Genomic DNA, 25,988 nt, shown 5'->3' with positions numbered 1-25,988 from the left:
TTCAGGGTTTTTATCGGTTTGCAGCATTAGTTTGTTATCATTTTTATCGTTAACTCAGTTTTCCTGGGTCTTTTCACGTGTGTTATGAATAAATATTCTTTTTTTCGGTACCGGTACTAGTTTTATTTTGTTGTATTTATCCGCGACACCTTAAAGGCCTGTCCGTGAAAATATTGTCGGACATAAACCGGTTCGTGGCGCAAAAAAGGTTGGGGACCTCTGTTCTAGTTTATCTTGGAGTTTTGTTGAAGACAGTATTGTTGCAGAAAAACCATCCAGAATGAGCAGTTCCCATGGTGCTGAAGGGAGAGAAAAAAGTACACTATGTACTGCTGTCATTTAACAGACAAGAGGGAGAGAGAGGGAGAGAAAGAGGGAGAGAGAGCATGATAAATAGAAAAGAGGGAGTCAACTGGCTGTGTGTGTGTGTGTGTGTGTGTGTGTGTGTGTGTGTGTGTGTGTGTGTGTGTGTGTGTGTGTGTGTGTAAGAGAGAGAGCTCGCAGCAGAGGTCATTTATATAACCACAGTGATGAGACATCTATAATTTAGCCCTTTTAAAGTGTGAACAAGTCTGAGCTCTTTTAGCCAGACAGCACAGTACAAGGAAAAGCATTTACTGCAAGAAGGCCAGAAAGACGTGTTCAACATCCTTTTGAAGCCACTTATTAAACCTCATTTTCAAATTAATGCTTTGTGACGTCCCAATATTTAAGCTAGCGATTTTGCCCTTTATGCATTTTACGATCCTTGCGTGTCATTCATGAGCCTGGCTTTGGCTTTCACTGTTAAATCACTTCCAACTTGCTTTAAAAAAAGAAAAAAGAAAGATGAATTTGCATAAAAAATAACATCGATCATAATTATGATAACTGCTTTATGGTCTGATGAGAGTGACAGATACAAGTCAGACACTGAGGCAGAAGGGGGAAAAATAAAGATGTGACCCTCCTACCAGTCTGAGCCCACCCCTCCATTACCAAAATTTCATTCAGCCATTGCCATGGAAATGAGCTGCAGGGAGAATAGGGCTCATCATCACTGCCATGTCAGGCACTGCGCCCGCCATCCCTTATTATGGGATGGAGCCGCTTCTTGAGAGCACTCTCAACTTCACCATGGAAACAGACCAATAGTTTAGGCAGGGGGTGTGTTTCATAATCACTCGGGACCCCTTTGCTCTCACACACAGTCTCATTCAGCACGGGAGAGCTGTCACATTAAGGTCAGCACCACATGTGGTAAAATATCTGACTTGATTAAGCTTCGAATTTATTTTTAATGAGACATATTTATGACAAAACGCTCTGATGGTTTTACCCCATTAGTCAAAAGACCAGACGACTTTACTTCTTTGCAATTGTTAGTTATTCACCAACATCTTAATGCAGCCATGAAGGCAGAGATATGCAAATTCAACCCACTTTCTTCCTCAAAACACAAGTCCCAACTAGGGCATGAAATTAAGTTTTCCCCACTTCCCCTTTAAGTGACTCTGGGAGTCCAGAAAAGAGAGCAGGAGCCCAGCTGGTGACCACAGCCATTAGCTGCTGTTAGGAAGTGTCATTACAGAGAGGCGAGAGTGGAAAACGGACATGGAAGGAGCGGCTGCAGTTGCAATGTGTTTGTTAGAAGATAAAGGAAGAGCGAGAAACCACCTCCTCCCATGTCTCCACTGATGTCAAAGGGTGAGGAGAAAATATTTATTACCTGCTGATGCTGGTGTTGTGAAGCAACTTCTCCAAAGAATATTTATCAATGTGCAAAGTGAGGATGTGCTGCAGTCAAAGGACTCAGAGTAACCAGTGCACCACTATCTCTGGGTTCCTATTTTCCCCCAGTCACATTTATGTAATGTGCAAAAGTCTTGAGCCACACCTCAATTTTTTCCATGTTTTCATCCTTGTCATTTTTAGAAATGCTCTTGAGAAGTAAGCATTCAATAGTCTAAGTTGAAGGTTTTCACCCATTTTCAGTGCAGTGCTTGCACCTATTGACTTTCAGTTGATTGTTGTTTGTTAAGCGATTACAGGCCAACAGTAACTATAATGTGGCAGCTGCTCATATTAAACATACAAACAATCCATGTGAGCTCAAGCACTTCAGACGGAAAAGTAGGCCAAAAGTAGGGGATGTCATTAAATAGACCCACATTTCCAACTACATATTTAACATCTTGGACGGCTACTACTATAATATAAACAAGCCACAGCTATGAGCCTAGAGCGCTCCCATCTTACTGACTCCATACAGAGCCGAGAATAGTAAAAAAATAAATAGATAAAAATTGGATGAAATGAAAATGAATTTAATAATTCCACTAGTGTGTGAAAAAAAGAAAAGAAAAAAGCCCCAAGTTGGTTGGTTTGGGGTTGCATGGCTTACACACCACTGCAATAAATCCTGGTTCCACAAATTTTTACTTTTGTTTTTCGACTGTCAAAAAGATGATCATGCTGCTTTCTTATTGAGCACACACACACACACACACACACACACACACACACACACACACACACACACACTGTAAGGGTAAAAAATAATAGCATATTGGAATAATTAGTAATGTTTTAAATAGCACCATGGACAATAACCGCAGTCTGAGGTTGGGGGAATGGACAAATTTATCTAGCATAAGCATGTGCTATAACACATCATGGTATTATATAATATTACTCATACTATCTTACTCAACCAAGCTACCCCAAGCATAAAACAGATTTAGCTTTGCTAAAGTAACATAAAGACACTTGTAATGTTGCAAAGCACCAAACAAATGAGAGAAGCCCATTAACCACAGGTCCTCAGAGACTGACTGGATGGGTGACTGTATAACAACCACACTCATTTATAGAAATTCTCACTCAGCAATTGTTTCAAGAGTACCAGCTTCTACATTTATCACTCACACATATTACAGCATGAATGCAGATTATCAACATTAAAGTGGCATCAATGTTTCAATCCTTCACAAAAACAAACCCCTCACTCATCAGACCGTCATCTCAAATCCAGTCTTCATCCTGTTATCTTCTCTCCTTTAAGTACCACTCTTTTGCTTTGCTTGCTAAACATAATGTAAAATGCCTGCACTCTCAAACTCACCATAAAACTAACTGCTGCACTGTTAGCATTAACACGTATGCAGGCACTTTGCACACATGACAGGGAGGTCAAGTCAGCAAGGTCAGGAAGTGCAAATTTCCCAGAATGCACCTAAAGTTTTTAAGGCAAAAGTGTTGAAGGCTCTTTTAGTCAGTTAAATTTAAAATCACAAAGAAAATATCTGCCGAGCTGAACTTCATCTAAGAAAATGTATATAGAGGCGACCGTGGCTCAGGGGGTTGGGAAGCGCATCTGTAACCGGAAGGTTGCTGGTTCGATCCCTGGGCTCTCTGTCCTAGTCGTTGTGTCCTTGGGCAAGACACTTCACCCTACTGGTGTTGGCCAGAGGGGCCGATGGTGCGATATGGCAGCCTCGCTTCTGTCAGATTGCCCCAGGGCAGCTGTGGCTACAATCGTAGCTTGCCTCCATCAGTGTGTGAGTGCGAGAGTGAATGAATAGTGGCATTGTAAAGCGCTTTGGGTGTCTTGAAAAGCGCTATATAAATCCAATCCATTATTATTATAGAATCACAAATTAAATACACAGTGGAACTTTTACACCTTGTCCACTTCATGCTGTGAACATGAGCATGACATGACCATTACATGAGGAGGTTTGACAGTGATTTTGACTGGCCCCTCCTTCTTGCAGGGTCCTGTGGTGTTGCCCCAGCAGCCCAGTCAGACTTTTGAGCTGATGGCGTGTAATTCTACATACTAATCTGTCAAACAGCCTCGGCCCTTGGTTTTATCAATTTCGTTAAATGTCGGAAGCTTTCCATTGAGATTCTCTTCCATGATCACAAAGCTCTGAATGTCATGCTCTACCCCACAGGTTCAGTGTCACAGTACAATATCATGTTATACTGCCAACAGAAGACAACACACCGTAGGCATAAAAAGATACAATACTCAGAGCAATCATCTCGCCAAACCACAATGACTGGGATTAAGGGAAGATGGAAGAAACATTCCTCACACCACTAAATGACCACCTCCAGACCAGAGCGTTGATGCACGGCAGGCTAGTCGATGCATACATGCTGCTGATTGCACACGCTGAGTCTACCATCTGCAACCTCAGCGAAAATGGAAATTCATCAGACCAGACTATATTTTTCCAGTTACCCTAAGCCCATCACAGCCTCAGATATATTTTCACGGTTCACAGGAGTGGAACCCATTGTGGTCTTCTGCTGGTGCAACCGATCCACCTTAAGGCTGAATATATTTTTGAGTGTTAGAAGGTTTTTCTGCTCAGCATGGTAGAAAAGGGTAGATATCTAAGACAGAATTATCTGTCTGTCAACTCCAACCAATCTGGACATTGTGCTCTGATCTTTCACTCTGATCTATCCACTCCTAGTACTGTGATAGTAAAAAGGCCAGAAGAGCAGCATCTTCATGAATTCTCACAAACAAACATAAGGCGGTAACACAATTGGCTGATGGGTTTCAAAGTGTTTCCACAAATGAAAGCGATGACCAAAAAATTGCAGTCATTATTCAGCTGCTCAACAATAAGACAAAACAAGATATGTATGTCAGATATAGATGGTTACAGCTGGGTAATTGCCAACATGTTAGCTATCACTATGCAATGCAAAGGTTAGTTATACTTCTTTGTTTAGTGCCCTTACAGTGCTAACGGAGATTTGCTGCGTTAATGCGGTTATGGCATTAACGTCATTTTAACGAGATTAACGTTGACAGCACTAGTAATTTTGCATTATGCATACTATACTTATATCAAGGATCACTTGGATGATTAAGTGATAACGTTAGCAAACAAGACAACGTTAGTCAGCTGGGTGCAGCTTAGCTACCAGCGACAAATTGTCATGTTAGCTGATAAAGTAATGGTCAGCTCAGTTACCAGCCTCAGGAGTTTGGATACAATAGCTAACATTAGATATTAAGTGTTGTTGTCCATTTCCAGGCAAAGGTCCTGTTTGGCCAGATGGATTTACTTAGGTATAACATATAGATATTATTAGATATTAAAAAATAATTATTACTAACTTGCTTGACACCTGTTGCACAATCCTGCTACCTGTGGGTTCAATCAGCACAAAGGTGAATAATCTGCTAGCAGTTTTTAATTTGCCCGTATGATGCACACACACACACAGAACCGAAAACAAAAAGCTGTGCACTTTGCCAAAGACTAGCCAGCAAGGCAAAAAGCATCCAAACACTAAAAGCTTCGTATCAGCTCCACATGGCACTGCTGTCTGAGCTACTCTGTCTCCCCATTCCTCCTTCAGCTGAGTTCAGAGTACACTCCAATATTACTAAATATGTAAAAACCACTAAAGCCATTCACTAACAAATTTTATCTCATGTCATATTTGTTTGTTTCGTTGTTTTTACGTGGAGTTTTGTTGTCCTTTGTTGACGTTAGTGATTAGTGGACTCCATTTCTAAGGCAGTGTTCGCCAGCGCTGCTCATTTTTGATGCTGGAAGTAGAAAAGAGGCACTGAGGCGAGACGCACTTGAGCGTGAGGATCACGTCCTTTGAAGTTTTGCAGAAAATATGCCATGACTTTTTTTCACTCCACTAGCTGTTAGACACTTGAGAAGGTCAGGGCATGCCTCATTTTTAAGTTGCCTTACAATGTCTTCAGACAGTAGTTGATAAAATGAATTAGGTAACATTTTCTTAATGTATACAACACACACTAAATAAAAATAAAGAAGAAAAAGGACACTCATCTGATCTCTAACACAGTTTATATACCAAACAGAATCAAACGGAACTGACGAAAACAGACACATAAACCAAAGGAGGTTCTTTGAAGGTTGCAGAGTAATGTAACCAGAGACATAGAGGGAAGGATAAACACAAGAGGCGGGGGGATGCTGAAGCCACATGTTTGACTTATTGATTATGTGTGAAATCTCATCCACTCTACATGGCTGTAAGGTGTGCAGCATTAGTTATTTATAGCAGGGTGACTACTCTCACGTTTCCACACTGCCGTCGGGAAATTTTCTGATCAATGCCATTTTCACCGACTCTCTTTCTGGCAGTGCAGCTTACCCTCACCTCGGTTCAACATAATATGGTCCGAGATCGGGGAAACACAGGGTGATTGCACATTACAAATTTATGGTGAAAACCCTAAAGCGACCCGGGCTCCCTCTTCTGCCTTGTTGCTGTTCAGGATTAAGGTCAACAAGCATGGAGCAAAAAGTCTGGCGGTTAATGGGCCAAGACGCACACTGTCTACCCAAAATGTCACAGGTTTGAATCCAGCTTGTGACCTTTTTTGAATGTCATATCCTCGATGCATTCAATCTTTCTGGCCATTGTGCTGCTGTGTTTGTCAGCAAAGCACACATGTCATTAAAATGCTTTCATGCTGGATATACACAATACCTCTCAACCACCTTGAAGCTGCAAGTCTGAGTATTTGTAAGACTGATAGTAAAAAATTCCAGAGAGAATGTGGTGCATTTGAGCACATGATCTGGTGGCAAATTATATCAGATATAAGTTCTGATATAGGTCAGGAGATTTGGAGGCGTTTTATATTAGTTCCTGGGTGATTTGCCGAGTGGAAGCTGGACGGGGCAACTGGAGTGAATTAAAGGGCACCAAATCCCATGTTCTAATATATAGCCGTAATAGATGTGGAATCCGTAAAGGCAGAAACAAGTCAGTTGTCTGGATTTTGCCTGGCAGTTTTACCCACAGGCTTTGGCATAGAGCATTTGGGTCAAGAAATAGTATCAATCAAAAAAACTGCAGGACCCAACACAGTAAAGCACATAGCAGTAAAGGTGTGTAAACGGACTCAATTAAATAAGTAAAATGTGAGTTTTTGAGAAGGGAATATTGGACTTTTTATAATAGCTATAGCTCATACTTGCTTTAATAGTAGACTTTGAACAATATTTTAGGTTTATATATTCAATGTAATGTTATTTATAGTGCACCAAAATACAACAGCAAGGAGCCTCAAGGTGCTTTATATTGTAAAGTAAAGAACCTACAATAATACAGAGAAAAAAAACAATCAAAACTGCCTCTAGGAGCAAGCACTTCAGTGGGAAGGAAAAACGCCCTTTCAACAGGAAGAAACCTCCAGCAGAACCAGGGTCTGAGAGTGACATAGTCTGGAAGACAGGCAGAATACTAACTAATGATTAAGTGTTGTGTAAGCACAGAGTGAAAAGAGGTGAGTGAAGAAGAAGCACTGAGTGCATGATGGGAAGCCCCCAGCAGTCTAGGCTTATTGCAGCATAACTAAGAGAGGACTGAAGGTCACCTGATCCAGACCTAACTATAAGCTTTATAAAAAAAGAAAGAAATATATGAGGAGGATTACACACAAATGCTGCACATGTGCTGATCTTGTTATCGAAACTGCTCAGAAAGTAAGGAAAAGCAGAAAAGTCTTCCTTCCTAAGTCTAAGGTGAGCCCAAAAAAGCAAAGTAAGATTTTCCTCCTATTAATACAGTGCATTCTTAATTATTGTTGAATTCCTTTTGAGTGTAATTGAAGCAGTCCCACCTATAATTGATATGGTGTTTGGATTTTATTTGTCTGCACAGATCATTGACTTTTTTTAAACACACGACACTTGAAAGAAGATGGTGCTTTGCCATATTTATTTTGAAGATCTGATCCCAATCGTGTGGTCGTTTTGTTCCTTTTCCTGTTCAACTGTTGGTCACCAGCTGATTTCACTGATCCTTATACTATTACTCAAACTGCTACTTCTATAGAAATATTTTAAAATATTAAATTACTTTAAAGACTTTCCCCATTTTTCACAACATTTTTACAACTCTTTGACGTCACAAAAAAATAGATTAAAAAATTAGCCTGGATGCACTCTCACTTTTCTTAATCATTTCATGACCTCCCAGAATTATCTTGTAATCCTCCAGAAACTGGTCCAAAAACCCAATGCAGTGAACTACTGAACCTGACAACTATACTTCAGTTTTTTGGGAATACCACAGTTTATGAAATGTTATCCCCACATCCATTCATCCATCCACCCATTTTTGACACTTTGGGATTTGGGTCACGGAGACAACAGTCCAAGCTAAGAAACCCAGACTTTCCTTACCCTAGTCACCTCCTGCAGCTCATCCAGGAGGACACAGAAATGTTCCCAAGCCAGCTGACAGATATAATCTATCTATTGAGTCCTGGGTCAGCCCTAGGGCATCCTCCCAGTAGGACATGCTAGGAATACCTAGGAGACATCAAGGAGGCATCCTAGTCAAGTGCCTGAACCACCTCAACTGGCTCCTTTCAATGTGGAGGACCTGCGGCTCTACTCCGAGCCCCTCTCAAATGACCGAGCTCCTCACCCTATCTATAAACTCATTTCAACCGCTTGTCTCTGCGACCTCATTCTGTCTGTCACTACCCAGAGTTTCTGACCACCCAATCCATCACTCGATCTCATGGTCCACTCTCCCCTCACTTGTGAACAAGACCCAGAGATACTCAAACTCCTCCACTTGGGGCTGCAACTCATCCCTCACCCAGAGTGGGCACTCCAGCCTTTTCACCACCCCAGTGGAGTCATATCAGCCCTTGAACGTCTGACATGAGTGCTGACTTTCAAGGGCTTTAATGAAAGCATTAGGAATTACATCCACTGTTATACATACTTCCCCATTTTCAGAGGCTAAACCATAAATGGACCGAATAATATAATTTTAAATATAAGGACTCTTTGTAATATACGGATGAAGATCTTTTGTAGTCAACGACTGCCTAAAGTCTAGAACCCAAGGACATCACCACCAAACCACCAGCAGAGACACAAAGCAAAGCAAAGAAACACAAGCAGACAGTTGCTGAACTAAAAACACAACCACAATTTCTCTGAGACAGATCTCAAAGCGAAGGATCTGTAAAGATTGTGTCACAAAATACCAACAACACAGAAGTTTTACTTGCAATGAATTACTTCCACTGTACTGTGGTACTGATACCACTATACTAACCAGGCTAACAGCATATTATACGTCGTAAACACTTATGTACACACTACATCATATTTTTTTCTTTGTCTTATCAAATTTGTAAGAATTTCATGCAAACACTTCTGAACTTTTTCACTATTGGTTATTGTGAAAAAGAAATATAATCCATTTTGGAAGACGTCTGTGGAACAACTGGAGCGCTGTGAATACTTTTTGGATACGCTGTGAGTCCACTTGTACATTTCAGTGCATCTCTGATGTTCACTTCTAGTCTGGAAAGTGGTTATTTGCTTCCATTAGGAGCTCCTGAGTGTTCTTCTTGTAGTTTACTTTTTTCAGCCAGGACTTCACATCCTTATTCTTCTGTGACTGTGAAACCTTTAATGCCCTTGAACATTTTTTAATGTTATGGCCTAAAATGTAGCAGTCCAAAAATGTGTCTAGATTATCCCCCTTCTAAATTCAAACTATAGCTTTGTGGCTTTTACATGTTGTTGTTGAGTGCTTTATATAAAACCTTCCCAGTTGCTAAACATTACTGGAATATCACAACTTCTCTGGTCTTTAAAACATGTGTAAATATAGTAGCTATATAGTATCTAATATTTTTAACATTTACTTTTTAAATCATAACTGGCTTTTTTTGTTAACACTTGTATCATTTGTGAATTTATTATTTTCTCTGTTGGTTTTATACTACACCACATGTGTTAGTAGATTGCTACCCCAGTAGGCATTAAAGTCAGACCGACTGTTTGTCAGACCCCGAGCGCTTTAGAGTCGATACTTGTTTGTTGTTTGCAAATATCAAGACTTAAAGCAGGGACAAATTCTGTGCCCCAAATATATTTTGGACATGAATTGAAACTGCTTGTGATTAGACAACAAACAAAACACCAATGGAAGAGACATGTAGAGGATTTTCAGAATCAGTTTTCTGTCTCTTGCTAAATGTTTATGCTTCTATTTGTATCTTTTCTGCATCAGCAGATAGTGGAAATGTCTCTATTTACATAAAAGAAAGAGAAAGTGAAGCAGAATGCAGGAAGGATGAGACAAATATTTATTTTTCTGTAGGATACATTTTCTCATGATATAATCCCAGCTGAGCCAACACATCGCTTATTTGAACAAGTTTAATCATGCGCGTGTGGCCTTTATGTCATAGTAAATTGATTTCTTTTTTCAATAATTTATCCACTTCTGGACTTCAGCGAGATTTCTGTTCATGTCCAAAACTTTAGACATCTCTGTGTTTGGCGTGATTTTGAAGAGTCTTCATTGCGTGACTAAGAATGAGAGAAATCTTGAAGGACATGCGAGGGCCTTAAGATTAGTTAGACACCAAGCAACAAAACTTATGTGGGACTCAGACATCAAATATTGTAATGTTGTATCTGCTGATCCTTCTGCCATCTCTCTCTTCCATGGTTATGAATCTGCATGTAAAAGGGGAAGGGATGCTGCACCACTCAGGGCAACATGTCCCCACTTCTTCGATGTATTTCTGTATAAGATGCTAAACTGGTAACACAAACGCACAAATCATGACCCATTTCAGAAACACAATGTGATTGTTGCCCAATGTAAATCCTCGCATTTACATTACATGAAAGGACCGTCCACAGAAAATGCATCACTCGCTGGTTCCTCAGTCTGATACAATTAGGCTGCCGGATTTCAAGTCAAACACAACTTTCAAAGCTTCAAAGAAGCTTTACTCTTTGATGCTTGTCTTTGACGCGTGTGGTTTCTTAACAGCAATATGCAATGTAATGAGTCTACTGATGTGAAACAATCGACTAACTAGCCCATTAGATCATGATGATGATGTGAAAACAAAGAGAAGATCCCTGTCCAAATTACTGCAAACTTTTTTACACCACAACTTTACTCTTTTTTTTTCAAATGAAATGTGGTTCCAGGCTAGATTCACACACATACGAGCAGATGTTTTCTATGGGAGAGTTAAAAAAGAGAAGCAAGAATATTTACCACAGGCATAATTATACATAGTCATATATTGTCCTATAATGATCTAAAACACCAGAACTCTCGAGAATTTTAACCCCTGTATTCAGCTGATGACAGTCGAGGATATCTATTTCCTGTGGTTACCACTCACATCACAAAATATCCAGTAAAACCTGCTTCATTTTACTTTGTCTTACATGCTTGATATCTGCATCGGGTACATCAGTGTGTAGACTGTTCGATGGTTTTACCTGTAGGCTTACGTGGCTGAAGTCACTGATAGTATACCATCTTGCTGTTAATGCACTAAGTCATCAAAATGTAATGTAAGCCCTCTCTGCATGATCCAAATAAAGCCTGACGGCATGAAACCTCCCTCTGATAACGTCAGACATTACTTAACCTCCAATCATTGCTGTATCAATCAAAAAATATTATAACATCTTCCAACTTAAGTGGTTTAACAAACATGTCAGAGGCATTAGGCAGACATTTAAATACAGTTTGACAAGTCAGCATATAGCCTAAGGTTTATTATCCTGTAAGCTTACCCAGACCCAGCAGGTCCACGGCTGGCTCTGTGCCTTTCTTAGGACTGCCTCTGTACTCTGCCTGTTGAGGAGAACAAAGAGAAAAGAGAAATATATATATAATAATGATATAAAATATAATATTTGATTTGTTCAAGCAGGGTATTTGATCAAAATTATAACATTACTAGACTGTAGATGGTAATTACATCCATAGCGACTAGACCTTTTACCATTCTGTATAACAATCCAATATTGATCCTTATTAAAAATACTAGATTGGATCATCAATGAGCGCAACTGGCCCTAAGATGAGTAATCTCCTTTTAATGCAGCTATAGTCTGCAAACCTTTTCTACTGCAAATTTGTCAGGATGACTTTTAGTTAATCATATCCTCATTATATGGGCCATCGAGTACATTCTGTGACTTCCACAGCAGAACTAAGAAGTTGGCATTTTGACTCACCCTACTAACATGACCTCAAAAATTCTATTACATTTGATTTCAGTGGAGAGTTGATTTCATCTATGGATCCTGAGGCAATTTTGACTGCTACGACACTACATGAAGTGTTTGATGCTTTAATGCCTTACTAGCCAGCATATATGTACGGGGTGATGTGATGTACGTTCCTGCTGGCAGGATCAGTTGCTGAATGTGTTTCACAAAGTGAAGCAGTGAGTCAGCAAAAGAAAGGAATTAATCCCAACTTTAGAGAATAAGGTTTGTGGTGCAGCTCAATATGTATTATATTGAGATATGTTTTAGGAATTTATCCTACAATCACTGAACTTAATTGGAGAGAAACTGTCATGGTCCGGGTGAGTGTGGGGTTTTTCCACTCTGGAGTCTCTGCCTGAAGGTGGAGCCCAGCAATCAGCTTTCACACCTGATTCCAATCAAGTCACCAGTATATAAGACCAGTGCTCACAACAGACCTCTGCCAGATCTACTGCTAACTCACATTAGTGCTAGGCCGCCAAGCCCTTGTGAGAGCCTCTTAACAATTGCATTTCTCCTCACTGTGTTTTCTTTGTCATAGGACCCACCTGGCCGTCACGCTTCACAAGCTGAACTACACACATCTCCGCCTGGACGCTGGTTCTCTCTCATCTGGTGTCAGGTGGAGTTATAAGACTCCACCTGCCTGCCTCCCTGCCAGGTCCCTTGCTCCAAGTATATTCTGGACCCTCTCTGGACACTCTTCACCCGGACCCCCTTGGACACCCCCTCCTCGCATGACACTTTCACTTGCAACACGTAAGCCCAAACCACCACAGTCTAATCCTTCGGCTACGATTCACTAGACCGCCACTGACTACCTGTCTCTTCTCATTATAGTGACTGTGTACCTCCACCCAAGCCGCTGCCCCTTTTTCCATTCCCAGGATCCGTCTATGAAATCTTGCACCTAGTCATAGCACTCAGTCAGAGTTTCATGTTCATAGTTTGGCCTCATAGTTCTCAGTTCATAGCTTCCACAGTTCATAGCATTCATAGTTTCCTGCTTTGTAATTTAACTAGGTACTGTAAATAAAGCACTGTGTTCACGCCCGTTTTGCCTCCCTCTGTGTCTGCATTTGAGTCCACACCCACAGCCTGGCCCTCTCGGCCATAACAGAAACAACTGTCAGAACGCATTTTCCTACAGAATTACTTGGTATCTGTGGCAGCAGAGTCAGGTTTTGGTTTAGACAGATGTTAAATATTCAGAAACTACAGGATGTTACCTTTCAAATAATGTCCTAAAAATTTCCTTTAAAAGCCTTCAATTCATCCAAAATGCTCTAGAGTGTACTGACACATACTAGAAAGAAATTACATATTTCCCCGATATTGGCTTCTCTTCATCGGCTCCCTGTGAAATCCAGAATCAAATTTAAAATCATTCTCCTCATATATAAGGTCTTAAATAATTAGCCCCCATCTTATCTTACATACTATTGTACCGTATCACCCCAATAGAGCACTTTGCTCTCAGTCTGCTGGCTTACTTGTAGGGGTGCTTAAAAGTAGAATGCCAGGCAGCATAAATAAGTATTTGAGTGTCATGCGAGGCCATCTTTCCGACTTCTAAAGCCTGGCCACAGTTGGGTCATTGTAAACAGGACAAAGATCCCAGACATGATTGGGGTGATACAGTACAATGGTATGTCAGTCATCCAAGTAAGGAAATTCCAATATGGAGACTGAGGGAGTGACTTGAATGAGAGACAAAAATGTTTCTCCCACTAAAGAATCAACATTCTGGAATACATGAAAGATTCTTGGCACCAAGGCTCAGGAAATACAGGTTATACACTATCTGAAAGGCTCTTGGTCCAATCCCTGGCTGCTCCAGTGTGTATCCCAAAGTGCCCTTGGGCAACATACTGAACCCCAAGTTGCTGAGTGGGTGAATGTTAGATAGACAGCAATTGGACGTAGAAGAAAGTGCTGGTATGAATAGGCGTCAATGGGTGAATGAGGGATGCTGTATAAAGCACTTTGAGTAGTCGAGTAGAATAGAAAAGCACTGTGTAAGAACCAGTCAATTACGATTATCTCCCACAGCAGCAATTCTACAACAAAAGAAAAAAAAGAATCAAGGTGTTGGAAAGTCTAAGCCAGGGGTCTCAAACTCCAGTCCTCGAGGCCCGGTATCCCGAAACCTTTCCATGTGTCCCTGTTGCAACACCTGAATAAAATTAGTAGGTCCTTAGCAAGAGTATAGAACTTGACTGCATGCTAAAGTGGCAACCCCTAACCCTACTCAAGTAAATTTAAGTAAATGTAAGTGTTTGGAAAAATGTACTGCTTAAAGTACTTTTATTACACCATGTTCATTCACTCATGAGCTGCTGTAACATAACCTCCTCAGCATGCAGTCAAGTTCTATCTAAGCTATATAATTATGGGCTGTTATTAGATTTTCATGCTCGTTTCTGCTTTCTGGCTTAGTTTTTGTTAAATCAATAACAACAGTGTAACATGTTATATGTTGTTCATTTCAGGTTTTATTCGCTTAATTTTAAGAGCTTGTAAAAAACAAGACAAATTTTAACACAAGTTCTATTGGCCGTGATGGTGGCCATGTCCACAAGATGTACAGCATCATTTTTGGCATAATGTTTCTCACATCATCATTCCTTAAGCTCTTCGTGGCCTCAGACTGTCATATTTTAGAAGTTTATCAGGGGTATACTACCTTGGTGATATTGGTTACTGATATGTAATCGTGCTAATTTAGCTTTAAACCTGATAAGTTGAGCAGAATCAGAAAGTAGTGCAGGTAGGAGAAGAAGACAAGGAAAGCGGCTAATGAAAGAACCACAGCAAGGAAAAGAAAGATGGGGGTTGAAGTTCAGGGAAGACACAAGAGTGAAGGGGTGTGGAGACAGACAGTGTAACATCGGAGAAAAAGAAGTGGTGAGAGAGAGAGAGTCTAAAAGGGTAAGACATGGGCCAAGAGAGATCTACAACACTGGTAACAAACCCAATTGGCCCCCCAACAAAAGATCGATGGAGCACATTCGATTCTATGTTGTTCCAATCCAAGGCAATGAAAACAATTACCGTGTCCATGCCTAATCAGGAATGCATTGGCTGTAAATTGATGTGTGTTGGGACTGCAGCAAAGTGTGAACAGCAGCACATGAACTGCAGAAGGAAGGAGCATCTCTGTACAGCAGCCAGAGGTTGGACTGTGCAATGCATTCTTATTGGGAAACAGTAAAAGACCATTCTAGGGAATTTTTAAGGAAAAGCAATAATGAAACTAAGGTTGAGGAATACTTATTAGTAAGATTCACTTAAGTTAGTGGCCAATAACTGCATGATAAATTTCTGTACAGTTAGAAAATTCTATTAAAAAATCCCCTCCAGTTTATCTTATGAGATAAATCTTAAATCAATATAAAAGAATAAAGAGAGGATTGGGGAGGTGGGAGACAGCAAAGGGAGACAGAGTAAACAGAGAAAACACTGTAAATAATGGATTGAAAAAAGAAAAAACAATTCAAACCAAAAACCAAAATCTACGGTGGCCCTGAGAGGTCAAGGGCACTGCAGCTTAAGAAAACACCTGCAAAAGCTAACAAAACAGAAATAAAGCACAACAGGAATGTTTCTGGGGCAACGTTAATGTGACAGAAACTACAACATGAGAAGGATTCACTGAAACGATCACTTGGTGTTGTGACAGAAAAAGATGCAGGTAATGTATGTTTTAATTGCATGAGTCACACAGTACTGTAGCTACATGTTTGCTATTAGCCGTTTACTGCTAGCTTGTCACTTTCGCAGCTGTTTTGGACCCAAAACATTCAGTCGATTGCGTTTTTGGTGCAGTTTTTTATAATTTCCAATACTTTTTATTCACCTTCTGTTGTGTTTCGTGTGCTTTTGCAGAGCTTTTCTTTCTTCTCATGTGGCATTTTCTTAAATTGCAGTTTGACCTCTCAAGGCCACCATTAATTAATTTCTCATCACTTTTGCAAATTTGTTAACTGGTTTATTTATTTATTTATTTTAATCCACTAGAACTTAATATAAAGAAGACCCTTATGTCAAATTTTGCTCTGCAACATTTGGGCAAAAGGTGAGGCAACTGGGATTCAGCATTTTTTAACAAAGTGTACCATATTTGATTAAAAGCTTATTCAATTTAGTTTGAAAATAGAACTGGAAGGTTCTCAGGATTTTTCTTGTGTGGATAAAATGCTTGTTTTGTGTGCTTTTAGGATTGCTAACGATGAACCCTCTAGTTGATAAAGAGTATTATTTTTCCGTATTAACCGCACTATGTATATTAAAGCAATGTGGGGGAAAAGAAGGTAATTTGTCAATTACAGAGGAGTGTTGGGGCCACGCATGCAAGATACAGTGGGCTGCCACTGGGTCTAATGTTTGGTGTGAATTTTACTGGAAAAGCATCATGAGATTTTTCATCACACCTGCTCAACTGATGGACATGTTAAGCCTGTGAGGTGTGATTTTTTTTAAGAACCACGCTTTTTTTTTTTTTTACGTTAAATCCCTGAGTATTATGCGAACTTACCTGCCCTGCTGCCTCCTAACGCAAGTCTTTTTTTTCTTTTCTTTTTTCTTTTCTCTCATCTTTTTTCTCTCTTTTTTCTCTTTTTTCTTTTCAATTATAAGTTAAAAAATGTGAAAGCAAAGAGTGTAAAAAGTCATACTACTGTTATGTTCAATTGCTTTCTCAATAAAAGAGATAATGATAAAATAAAAAATTTAAAAAAAAACGCTCACACCTCACAGACGGCAGCTTACAGTCCTGCGTAAAGATGAAAGTGACTTCGTACAGCCCCGGTCTGCAGAAGCTGTGCGCAGAGGTTAGGAGCAGGAGTCCCATTGTAAACATACCACGGCAGACCCGACAATGTTTGCATGAACATGCTTTACACTTTTCACACACGGTTGCTGTACACATGCAGCTGGCTTTAGCTTTCCAGCACACAGCCCGACACATAACACAACAGCAGAGAGAGCGCAGACTTTAAGGTGGCGAAGCCTGATTGCGGATGACGCTCAGGTGCGACCACCTCTCCTGCAGCGGCACTGCAGGCCACGCCCTGCCGTACACATTAACCAGGTAAAATAAATATTTATGCAGATATTTTGCAAATATTTATTATTCACTTTTTTCCGAATATTTTTAAAATTCAGGTCAAGGCTCTACATGCTCCGAATGCCCAAAGGTGATATAAGGATCAGTTTTTGTTTGCTACATGGATAATTTAAGTTCAGCTTTTTAATTCATTTAAGAGAGACCTTCAACTGGATGTTTTTATTTTTTGTTATAATTTTTTAAGAGTTCAAAATGTGTTCATTACATAAATAAAATTGCATTTACTTTGTAGCCTTTCATGGATTTCATAAGCAACACACTAGTTGTTTATACAAAGCATAAAGGTAAAAAACAATGTGTGTAGTGTTATCTTCATTTTAGATGTCAAAAAGGATTTGCGGCTTCCAGTGTTTTCTTTTCCGTGCAAACCGGGTCCAAATGGCTCTTTGGCTCATTCTTAAAGGTTGCTGACCCCTGGCTGAACAGCATGAGTATGTTGCAGATTCAGTCAAGATCTAATATGATCTAAAATATTTGTCATCAAAGCTGTATATTATCAAATTTACACAGAAAAACAGATCAAACTTTAGTCTTAAATTCTCTTAAGTCCATCACGGGCCTTTGCAAGAAGAGAGCAACAAGTGAGCTTGTTACTGTATGCCTGTCCATTTGATTTCAGAGCATGCAGAGTGTTACAAAATTGAGACTACATAGCCTTTCAATGCTACATCCCACACAGCAGCTGTGAAACACAGGAGAAATAAATAAGGAAATCCTAAATATCACTGTGGGTGAAAAGCTTAAATTTTCTTCTGTATATTCGGAAGGATTTGGAAAGACATGCTGCCAAAATTTGTGGCCTAACGCTTGACAGTCACGCAGAGCATTCCTGCCCACAATCTGGTTATGGAGAAACGAGTATCCCTTGTAATTAGTTATCTGAGGTGACACAAAGTGATGCAGCTGACAGACGGCCAGCGACAGACTGTGACTGGCTGTCAGGGTCAGCTGCGTTTGAAGAGAGAATGTGGAATTGGAAGGGAGACGCCAATCGATAACCAGCCCCCCAAACAGGTGAATAGAGTCTTTACTTGATGGCGATGGCAGTTTGAATGAAATGCACCAAGCAAACTAAACTCTCTTATGGCTGCTGTCAAATCAGATCACCTGTCAAATACACACCAGTCAAAGCCACCATCTGACGGCTGTCACACGGAACGTCTGCGCTGGGGCGCAGCCTGCTGTAAGTTCCTCCCTGATGTACTCAACAGACAAGCCAAGTGACAGTGAAGCACTGCCTGCTGAGTCTAATCTACCTCCCTTTAACAAGAAGTTGCTGAATAAAAACAGACACAACATGTCAACGCAAGGTCCAGTTTAGCGGCTTTCTTGCAACTTTCGATCAAGCTGAGCGATGTTAAACAGCCAAGATGAAGCCACACACAACAAAAGAGTGATGTTATTCTCCTGGAAGAGGTCTTTTGTCCTGTGAGCATTGTGTACTGTAGCGCTGTCCTGTTGAAAAACCCAGTTGTTGCCACACAGACGAGGACCCTCAGTCATAAGGGACACTCTCTGCAACATCTGGACATAGCCTGCAGCTGTTTAACGACGCTCCATTGTTCCACTGAAGGAAAAAGCACCCCAAATCATTATGGCGCCCCCTCCACTGTGGCGCGTGGAGAACGTCTCAGGTGGGATCTGCTTGTCATGCCAGTAACGTTGGGAACCATCAGGACCATTAAGGTTACGTTTTTTCTCATCAGAGAAGAAAACTTTCTTCCACCTTTCAATGCCCCATGTTTGGTGCTTAAATGGTCAGTTCTGTGGCGTTCAAGGAGACGAGGCCTTTGAAGACGTTTTTGTTTTTGAAGCCCTTGAGTGTCAGATGCCGTCTGATGGTTGTGGGGCTGCAGTCGGCACCAGTAACGGCCTTAATTTGGGTCGAGGATCATCCAGTGTCCTGATGGACAGCCAATTGGTGAAATTGTTTTGGGTCTTCCACTTGACTTTTTGTTCCATAACCCTCAGGATCATTTAAATATTCCAAATAACTGTCTTACTGCATCCCAACAGTGATGTCGCGCTGTGAGAGACCCTGCTTATGGAGTTCAACAACCTGACCACGTTCAAAAAAGGAAATGTTTTTTTGCCTTTGCCATCAGATTGTCATGACAGTGTGACCACCTGACAGATAATGACAATGAATCCACATTTTTGCACAGATTTGACCTTTCAAAGGCATGAGGTCCTAAACTTTTGATCAACTGTTTCAGTTTAAGCGTTGTTTTCAATAAATTGCACGCTCAAAAAATGTTTTGTCTCACTCCCATTTCTTCTTGTTGCATGTTGAAGGTCTACTTGGAACATTGTTAAGATCCAACCATGCAAAATATGATATTTTTGCCATTTTTTTAAATGGTCTTAAACTTTTATTGGGACTGTATTATGTATCCAAACAACCAGAATTTCTTGTAATTTTTTCAAGTGGTTTTGAACAATTATTAAAGACCAATTTGAGAGAAATATTATTAATTTCTTTACTGTGAGCTACTCAACACTGACCCAGTGAAGTGTTGCGTCTACACATAACAGAAAACGTAGCCGAGAACCTACTTTGAACTGTATCTTTAGGCACTCTGTTACTAGCAGCTGTCGCCAAAAACACATAATTCTTTCCCATTTCTTCAGTTAAAGCTACAAAAAAGGCTGAGGTATGCCACATTACACAAGAACTGGACTGAAGCTCAGTGGTAACAGGTTATGAATGAATCCAAAATGTAAAAATTTTCACACAAATCTTTAAATATGTATGAAGGTGGTCAGGAGAGAGGTACAACAGTAAGAGTCTACACACCCGTTTGTGAAAGCATGCTGGAGGCTCTGTCATGGTTTGGGGAGACAGTCAGTGGTGTGGGAACCTGCTCAAAACTGATGTAATTATGAACGCAGAACAGTGCCACCAGATTTTGAGCTACCGTGCAATACGATTTGGAAAGCATCTGATTGGCAAAAGCTTGATTTTTCCAGCAGTTATGTCTACAACACACTGCTAATGCAGTAAAAACATAGCTGCATATACAGTCGCATAAACGATTTCAGTAATGCTTTCACCTCCTCAGAGCCTGACGTCAACATTATTGAAGCAGTGTGGATTCATTTTGACGGCAACAGAACAAAAGGCAGAAACATCCAAAGAAGAGTCGGAGAATCATTCCAGAACTATATCGAACAAAATATAAAGAAATGAAGGTTGGCTCACTACTTCACTGTAACATATATCTTATTTAATATAATATAGTGCATATGTATATGTGTATATGCGGCTGATATATGATATATGAATGATATATGTATATCATTTCAAATATAAAATATAGATATATTATACTTTATAATATTTTTATAATATTTATATTATATAAACACCAATGACAGCAAGTGTGAAAGGAGACAAAATGGGATGTATAAGGCAAAGACCTGGACATGATCTGGGAATGAGCTGCCAGAGACTGTGTATGAATATTCATTCACTCTGAAACTGGAGTTAACATGCTCCAGGTACATGCCGCGTTCAAATTACATCAAAGCGTGAAATAATGCTGTTATAGAAAGTGCTTGATGAGGCGATAAGCAGGAGTTGGAAAGCATACCTGGCATTTCCGCTTCTACGCTGAGCTTATATTAAGTGGACAGCACAGGCTGACATCTCAAAGGGAAAACAGCAGATTGTACATGCACACAGAGGCATGACCTTTAGTATTTATGGATGTCGACCATCTTCAGCACAACAGGTCAAACAACGTGCAAGACAGAAAAAAAAGGGCGCTGCTGTCGGGGCCGCTGAATAACAATGCAATAATGTGCGAATAATGTGGTGTTCGCAATTATATTAAAAGGGCACACGATATAGTTTAGTTTAGTTTGAAATTAAAATGCTATAGAGATTACTATCCCACTGAACAATGCCTTAAACAGAAAGTTAAATCATCAAGTTTCACAAGCACTGAAAATATCTGACAGAACTTCTAAATATTTTGGAAACTATTTAAATAAATATTGGGAAATAAGTGCAGACAATTAAATATGCAAAACACACCCTTTGCCTACACTGGTTTAACTGCTCGAGGAGCACGGCTCAGGACTCTACTACTCGTGTGGAGGGTGTTTGGCTCCAAGCAGCATTTTAAACCTACTGAACCCATCTGTGTAAAAGCACAAACACAGGTCAGCTGTAAATGTTTACTAGTGTGCATGTAAGTGAGCGTATGTTTGCTGTCAATGGCTTTTTGGGAGCAAATCTTTTCTTCCTTTATTTTATTTATAAAAAAATGAGTGGACTCATTCTTGTGTAGCACTCGTCTACTCTACTTGAGCCCCCATTCATACCAGCACTTTCTTTTCCTACATCAAAGTGTTTTCTATCAAATATTCATACTCAGATCAACACATCTGAGAGCAACTTGGGGCTAATCTTGCCCGAGGACACTTTAACATGACAGGAGCAGCCAGAGATCAAACCGACGACCTTCAGGTCGGTAGATGACCTGCTACTCTCATGAGCAACAGCCACTCCTTGAAACAGTGCGTCCCCATGTCTGCCCATGGACTGTGGTCCTAAATATCTAACACAAACTATTCTTTACATACAGTGCAACAAAAAAGTATTCGCCTGATTTCTTTTGCATATTTGTCACACTACACGTCATCTTTCTCGACTCATCATGTTCAAAACTAGGCCTCTGACCTTGACCTTGAGGTCAAAGTCAATGATATTAAAAGATGTCTGAGATTTTTAAAAGCCCCTAGGTGACATCTTTCTCAAATTTTCATATTCACAAAGTGAACCAACATTTCAGGCTGAAGGGTAAAAAAACTAATTCAGTTGCTGTAACTTCCGAATAAACTCATCGTATATAAACGTGAATTTGAGACTCCACACAGGCCGATGACCCGCTGAGAGTGCATTCAGCCACTTAACAGCAAACAGTCTACTGTCCTCTTTCACACGTAGGAGAAGCAGATGAAACAAATGTCTTATCCTAAGAGAAGAGGCAGAGCGAGGTGATGGAGCAAACAAAGAACAAAACAGCACTAAAGAGAGCGAGAGGAAAAGCAAATAGTGTGGAAGGAGACGAGTGGGACGAGATGAAGGCGGGAAATCGGTTGGTGGGGAAAGTGGGAGCGGAAGCGAGCAAGTGAAGGAGAAATAAAGAAGACAAATCCAAGGGATGAGAAACAGAGGACGAATAACAGAACGAGGAAGAATAAACACGAGGACGACAAAGGGAGGCGTACGACACGGCAGTATGCAGCGTAGCCGGCAAGAAGCAGTGAAAGCAAAGATGCTACTACACAGGATGCAGGCCCTGAATTTTGAAAGAATTTTATTTACAAATTTAACCCAATCATTATTCTATAGTGCTTGGTATGAAGTCACCAGCAACAAGACCAAGAACGACTTTCTATGTGCAAATGAACGATTTACGGGGACAAAAAAGAAAAAGAAAACACAGAGTAGTGAGTATTGTACTGCATCATAATGTTGAAAAGTACTAATTTGAATCGTGGCTTTTATTGTATTAGTGGTGGAAACTGCCATGTCCCCATCAGGAGCAGCAGAGAACATTAGTAGCTGTAGTTATGCTGCTGAGAGTGGATTGTCTTCTTGTGGCTGACAGCTGCCTTATTAACGCTATGAAAGAGAATAATAAAGCTGCCATGACGGGATGAACAAGTGACGCCCAAGACAGACAGCTGCATTAAAGAGAGGAGGAAAGAAAGGGGGAAAAGGAGAGCCAGAGATGACAGAGGAGGGAAAGAAAGGGAGGACAGAGAGGTCGATTGTGTTAGATGAGAGCAGGAAAAAACAGGGAGGTGTGCAGGCAGAGTGGAGCAAGGGCCAATTAGTGGGAGAAAGGTGAGTACTGGATGTGAAGGGTGGGGAAGGATGAAGAGGATGAGAAGTTGGAGGGGAAAAAAGATATAAAGGGAAGATAAATGATAGGAAGAGAGGATGACAAAGGAAGGATGGGGATGGAGGAGAAAGATGACATGAAGACTGATGACGAGTAAAGTAATGGAAGAAACAAAGGATGGACAGTCGGGGATGATGCGAGGAGGAAGAGGAGATGTAGTGAGGTGGAGGAGGAGGGCCAGATGTGTGCATGAATTATGTGCTTAGAAGTGGAGTGAGGAGAAGTGTGTTGAAAATGCATTATCAACACAGACGGAGGCATCCATATCATAAAGTCAGCAGTCTGCTAGCTCTACCCGGAGACACATAACAAAGTCCGTGTGTGTGTGTGTGTGAGTGTGTGTGTGTGTGTGTGTGAGTGTGAGAGAGAGAGAGTATGAGAGAGAGAGAGACTGTGTCTGAGTGGCACCGCAGTAAGTCAGTGGCTGTGAAGTGTGCTCGGCTGCTGCAGTTCCGCACCATTCAACACGATCTGTCACTCAGCTGGTGGCACACACACGCATGAAGGCGCACACTCACACTCTCTCTCTCTCTCACACACACACACACACTAAAAGGTTTTGTCACAGAGTGAAGATCTTAAGCTGCCACACACGCACCTCTTCCACCCAGTTACATTTATCTGACAGTCATGGAGATACCATTGCATTTTAACACACACGTGATTAAACACACAAACACACACTCTTATAGATAAAGGCAAAAACAAACAAATTCAAGTAATGCATGCTGATGTGCAAGCACGCAAAACTCACACAAATCAAGCCCAGGGCGCGCACACACTCAAAATATATGCATCCACAGAGACACAAACAAAACAACACACACTGGAGCGCTTGAGGAAGGTCACGGTGTGGTCTGACGGTTGATGCATGACGGTGCTGTTCAGGGAAAGAATACCTAATCAAATCACAACCCTGGCAACAAACACACACACACACACACACACACACACACACAGAAAGTCCAATTTAAACAAGGTATCTTCAGGTATTTGGAGAAGTGAATCTGATTTGTCACTAAACAGGAGAGCTTCCAGAGCATCGAGAATCTTGTTAGGCTGTGGTTTTGAGAAAGTGACAGCCAGCATCAAGTTAGATTCTGTTAGATTTAGGGAAGACACACACACATTCAACAGCTGGGCACACAGTCCCAGTGCCCAGCTGTTTTTTTAAGCGCAAACTTGATGGGTTGGATTTCTGTTTGCACACACAATCGCAAACTCTCACACAGAAGGATTTGTGGAAGCACGGAGAGGCAGGATTTGGATTAGCAAGCTGCCGTTCATGTGGAACACTGCTCCAGACATCTACTGCCCCCATTTTTGTCCAGTGTTTTTAACCACAGACATCAAGGATGAGTGAAAGTAACTGTCTGTTAGGGTTTTTCAGTCATTCTCCTGCCTCTTCCCTCTAATATCTGACTCCCACAGTGAAAAAGCAACGCTGCACTCGCCTCACTTGCAGTAAATAATTGGATTTACAGCAGGTAAAATAACTATTGAACACATCACCGATTTCATGAGTAAAAGTAAATATATTTCTAAAGGTGCTATTGACATGCAATTCTCACCAGACGTCGGTAGCAACCCATCCAGTCTACACATGCAAAGACATCAAATCATAGATGTCCATAAGTTATGTGTCATAATGAGAAATGACACAGGGAAAAAGTCTTGAACACTCTTAATGAAATGTATTTCTTTGTTGTTGATGACAGCTTCAAGATGCCTCCTAGTCACAGGACTAGAACTAGTCACATGGCATGCTTTTGGTCCCATCTTCCTCCCCTCACCCCAACCGGTTGTGAAAGGGAAGACAAAACGAGTGGCATTCTTCCACACAGTCTTCAAGTCCTTAAGGTCACACGGGTCCCTTCTATGAACTTAGATTTTTTTGTTGTTTCTTCCATAGATTTTTAGTTGGATTCAGGTGATGTGATTGGCTGGGCCTTTCTAGCAGCTTTATTCTCTTTCTCTGAAACTATCTCAGACTGTGTGTTTGGGGTAATTATCTTATTCAAAGGTCCACCCTCATTTCGTCTTCATTATCCATGGCAGCAGATTTTCCATTTATCTCTCCTTCGGTTATATGAAGTGTTGTCAGTGTCATATGCTGAAAAACCTTCCCACACCATGGAGCTTCAACATGCTTTCTCTTCAGCACTGGAGTCTTGCCTGGTGAGCGTGCATACAGGCCATGGTGGTTAGTATTTTCTTTGAAACAACGGTACTTGCTGATTCCAGGTCTTTCTGTAGCTCTCAACAAGTGATCATTGGCTCTCAGAACTCTTCTAATAATTCTTTCCACTTCCCCAACAGTGCTCGCCGGAACCTTTAGTGGTTTAGAAATGGTTCTGTAACCAACGCCATCGGTATTTTTTTGCAACAATAAGTTTGTGATGTTCTTAAGCGAGCTCGCTGGTTTTACCCATCATGAGAGGTTTCTTGTGTGATACGTTGGTATCAAGACATCTTTTTTTATAGGCCATCTGTTGGGACTGAAACAGCTGATATTAATGTGCACTAAGTGGCAGGACTGCTTTCCAATTACTGACAGATTTCAGCTGGTGTCACTACTTTCCATGACTTTTTGCACCTTCCTTTCTTCATGTGTTCAATACTTAATTTCTCATTATTAATTAATTTATTTATCTATGCTTTGATATTTTTTTTGCATGTGTGGATTGGATGGGTTGATATTGACATCTGGTGAGAATTTCATGTCAGCAGCATCTTTAGAATTATATTTACTTGGGTGACACGTTCAATACATATTTTACCGTACTGTGTTTTCCGAACGCTGTCCTTGGTGACTTCATCAATCAGTACACAAACACAATTCTTGTCTGTTTAATGAAGCAGGTTGACAAATTA

At 40.6% G+C, this 25,988-nt stretch overlaps 1 protein-coding gene across 4 annotated transcripts in view; it reads right to left on the bottom strand.

Annotated features, from left to right (window-relative positions):
* LOC102792058 (stromal membrane-associated protein 1-like) overlaps positions 1–25,988 on the bottom strand; it is a 141,535-nt gene that overhangs the window by 42,097 nt on the left and 73,450 nt on the right. For all 4 annotated transcript variants that reach the window (XM_006808074.3, XM_035915446.2, XM_006808075.3 and 1 more), the window contains one exon: positions 11,586–11,646. In XM_006808074.3, coding sequence (XP_006808137.2) covers positions 11,586–11,646 — 61 coding nt within the window. The remainder of the gene's footprint in view (positions 1–11,585; positions 11,647–25,988) is intronic.

The sequence above is a fragment of the Neolamprologus brichardi genome, chromosome 13 (genome assembly GCF_056152115.1).
Source record: "Neolamprologus brichardi isolate AB-2024 chromosome 13, ASM5615211v1, whole genome shotgun sequence".
NCBI classification, from domain to species: Eukaryota; Metazoa; Chordata; class Actinopteri; order Cichliformes; family Cichlidae; genus Neolamprologus; species Neolamprologus brichardi.
This window is presented reverse-complemented; position numbering and strand designations above follow the sequence as displayed.